Genomic DNA, 4182 nt, shown 5'->3' on the forward strand with positions numbered 1-4182 from the left:
GTTTCCTGACTGAAGTAGGGTGAGATCAGGGCTCCTGTGATCATGTGCTCCAGCCTCAGCATGAAAACTCTACTTTGGTTCTGTGAGTAAAGATACTGATTACCCTTTTACTTTATATATCTTTTTGTGCACATTAGTGGAATCTTAACTTTTGATTTGTGTTTGATGTGTATACGTTTTTTGTTGTTTGTTTGATTTGTTGTTAGATCTCCTTGTGTGCTGTGTAGCTGCACAGAGTTTCACAGAGAAGTCGGTACATCTGGGACAGAATGTGACTCTCAAGTGTGAAGTGTCTGAAAGTGATGTGTACTGGTACTTGATGAAGCCGTCAGAACCTCCAGTGTTTATATTACGCTCTTACTCAATGACGATGCAGACTCCAGATTACAGTAACATGACCCTCAGAAAGACTTTCTCACTAAAGCTCAAAGGCGCTTTATATATACACAGGATCAGTACTAATGAATTAGGTGTGTATTATTGTTTAGAAACAGCTTTACCTGCCAAGATGAGCAGAGGAATCAGACTTTACATCCAGAACAACTCAACTGGTGAGTTTATTCAAAGTGAAATGATGTTACTATTTATTAATAACCACTTGCATGTTTTTGATGAAAGACACTTTGGTTTTATATTTTTAATTGTAATGCAGAAATGAAAACATGTTTTATAATGTTTCTTTTTAAATGTGCCAAGAACAAATCCTTCATCTGTTATTTCGTAGTTCTAAAATTATAGAAGGCCTGTTGGTCGTTCTCAAAGTAAAAATCATTTTCATAACTCTCCCAGTAGTTATATATAATATATTTGTGTCTTAATACAGTAATTTGTTTGAATTTGTTACTTGTTGAAGCCACATCTTCTGATATTCTTTAAAAAGAAATTTCAGAGAATCTGAATAAATGTGACCAGCAATTCCCGATTCTCATCAGATCAGTAATTATGAATTGTGCTCTGGCTGTTGTAGCTACAGGTAAGTTTTATTTACTGTGTATTCTGCTGTTAATAAATGAGAACATATTTAGAGTATTTTTCTGCTCAACTGAAAATTCAAATCTGTTATTCTGAGAGCTCAAATAAACTTAGTGTTGTCCATGAAAACACTAGAAAAAGACTGAAGGGTTTCAATACAACATTTCTGCACAAAATATACAATCTATTAATGCTTAAGTTATCTGTTTTAGTCGCATAACTGTGATATATTTAACTAGTTGTAGATTATTTACTGTGGAGAATAAACATTATGTATCCAGTAACTGTGTACGTAATAATATTCTATCATCTTACTGTACAATTAAATTATAATTTATAAATTTAATGTATAATTTAATTAAATAAAATAAGTTCAGTGATATAATTCATATAATGTATTATCAGTAATTATTATTATACAAGCTTCAACTGAAGATATATTAATAAAGTCCTGGCTATTTCTGACTTAATTTTGACTTTTATTTTAGTTTTTACAGTTCTTTACTGCAGAACACTTCCAAAACCTCGAGCACAACCTCCAGTCCCTGCAGCTGCATCAGGACGTTCCCAATGTTGTGGTAGGGGAACTGAACCTTCTATACAATTTCCTTTTAGTTTAGTTTGAATAATTAAATAATATTTAAAATTATAATAAAAACTTATTGTTCATGCACTCAAGTTCAGTTGATTTTAAGCTGATGTTTTTTTGCAGTCAAAACTTTTCTGCCATAGATATTTTTGTCCATTAATATTTTGTATTATTTTAACGAATCCTATTACTAGTAATTCGAATGATTTGTGTACAAGCGAATTTAATGTACTTTTGTTCAAATAAATATTTAAATAAAAATACAAAAGGTATTATCGTTAAATAAAGTTCATCATGACCCTAGAGAAAAAATATAATGGTTTAAAATCACAGAATTGTCAGATAGCACGGTAACATTCCCGAGCTGCTGTGTATATGCGGCGCTGTGCTAAAGCTAAAACAGCGTACACACCAACACAAATCTCTCCTCAGATTCTCAGTACGGTGTAAAATATATGATGCATTTTATTGTCCCCAAGTGTGTTTAATGTTTTGACATAAGTCTCACTTCTCTGTTTCAGTACTCTGAGGTGCAGCACACGGTGATGAACAGACCCGTCAGGACAAGTGACCACGACACCACATACGCTCGTATAAGGCCCTCAAACCCGTGACCTGGAATGACCCCACACAGCTCTTTTGCGACTTTGTGACTCCCAAATGAGGCGCAAATAAGTCGTGTGTTTATTTAGATGAAATGATGATTTTTTTTAGGGATTTCTACATGCTTCTTACAGAGGTGATTTGAAAGATTCATATTACTGAAGTCCCTAGTGCAAAAAAAAAACAAAAAAAAAAAAAAAATCATTTATTACAAATACAGTATATTAACATCTTCTATAGTACACTGCAAATATACTAACAATTTTTATTCGAACATATACCAACATATCGAACATATATCGAAAGTTTATGAACATCACGCTTTTACCAATCTTTGGAATTAAACATTAAACATACTTCATAATTACAACTAAATAACAATTACATAATAATTGCATTATAGTACACTTTCCAGAAATATATTACATATATTGAAAATAATCATTCTAACAATATACAGAAATCATACATTAGAATATGAATTCTAACATACTGTAATCTTTTTATATTTCCTGTTTAATTTTAATGTGCTTATTAATATGTGCTTACATTTAGTGCACTACTTTCTTTCTCATGCATGCTCAAACCCGTTTTTGTGCCCTGAAACTCACTTTTGTGATATGTGTTATTGCTGAATCTTTATGTAAGTCAGTTCTGATAGGTACATTACGCTCTGTAGCTTTTAGCATGTTTTCAGAGTCTCTGCATAACAGCTAGAATCAACACACCAGGTTTGAACTAATACAGTATACTAATACAGGAGATTTTATATTGTTATTTTTGTAACTTGATGCAAATTAAATCTGTTGAACTCATGAAGAAAATCTGCCTCGTCATTACTGATGTGTTTCAAAAACATGCTTGTGTCGAAAATGCCTTTAGCATTTATAAAAAGGTCCTAACTTACACGATTTCCGCTGCCTTAAACTTGCCAATAAAATTGCAAAGGACAACTCACACCCATTAACTGTTTGATCTACTGCCATCTGGCAGACGGTATAGAACATTAAAAACTAGAACCAGTAAATATAAAAACTGTTTTTATCCCAGTGCAATAAGAGTACTGAATGCTGCTATAAAAAAACGGTTTAAACAATGTGCAATAAGTTTAAATTATTTATGCATTTTTTTTTCTGCAATTAATGCAATTTATGCAAAAAAAATATCGTGGATCGTGCAATAGCAGAATGTACACTTTGTGTGTGTGTGTGTGTGTGTGTGTGTGTGTGTGTGCGCGCGCGCGCGCGCGCACGTGATTATGTTTCAAGGTTGCATTGAGGGATGGCACTTTAAATTTCGTTGTACTTGTTGCAATGACAATAAAGACTATTCTATTCTATTCTAAACCTGTTTAGTATACTGGTAACACATTTGCAATACAGTAGTACAGAATGGTGTTTACTGTATACACTCTAAAAAGAAATGTTTAGACTTAACAAAAAAAATTAACGCAACGTCATTCGATCTTCATTTGAAATTATTTTAAACCAACAAGCTTCTTTGCGTTGGGGGAATTAGCTTTTCCTCTTCAGTCAAAGATTATTTTAATTACCCCTTACTTATTAACTGTTAGACAAAAGGCAAGTTTTTAAGTTGATAACTCGTATAAATTATGTTGCTCCAAATGGCTTCACCATATTGTTTTAAAGCAATTTTATATGTTGTTTAATTACTATAATAATTTATAAAAAATTTAAAATAGCAACCATTTAAAAAATTGAGTGACTCCAAATAGATTTTTTTTTTTCAGGTTTCTTTTTATGTAGGGTTTTTTGTTTTTTGTTAATGTAGTAGATTAAAAAAAAAAGACACTAGTTCAACCATTATTTTTGTGCAATTAGCTTTTATTTTCAACTGCAGTTTAGTATGAGAACAAATTATATAAAAATCTTGCACAAAATGCAAATAAAAAACTCAAAATTTAACTGGTCCTCATTAAGAATAACTAAGCATAATAAATTATGCTATCGCAAAAAAGTTAGGCAAATCTCTATATAACAGTCAAAAGCCAAGTAGCA

General features: G+C 31.6%; 1 gene segment (V, D, J or C); it reads left to right on the forward strand.

Moving 5' to 3' along the window:
• On the forward strand, positions 1–2288 carry LOC128519185 (Ig kappa chain V-II region 17S29.1-like). The segment is given in 5 exon segments: positions 1–82; positions 207–551; positions 890–973; positions 1461–1550; positions 2083–2288. Coding segments are annotated over 5 exon segments (567 nt in total).
• Positions 2289–4182: the final 1894 nt, after the last annotated feature.

The sequence above is a fragment of the Clarias gariepinus genome, chromosome 3 (assembly GCF_024256425.1).
Source record: "Clarias gariepinus isolate MV-2021 ecotype Netherlands chromosome 3, CGAR_prim_01v2, whole genome shotgun sequence".
Lineage (NCBI taxonomy): Eukaryota > Metazoa > Chordata > Actinopteri > Siluriformes > Clariidae > Clarias > Clarias gariepinus.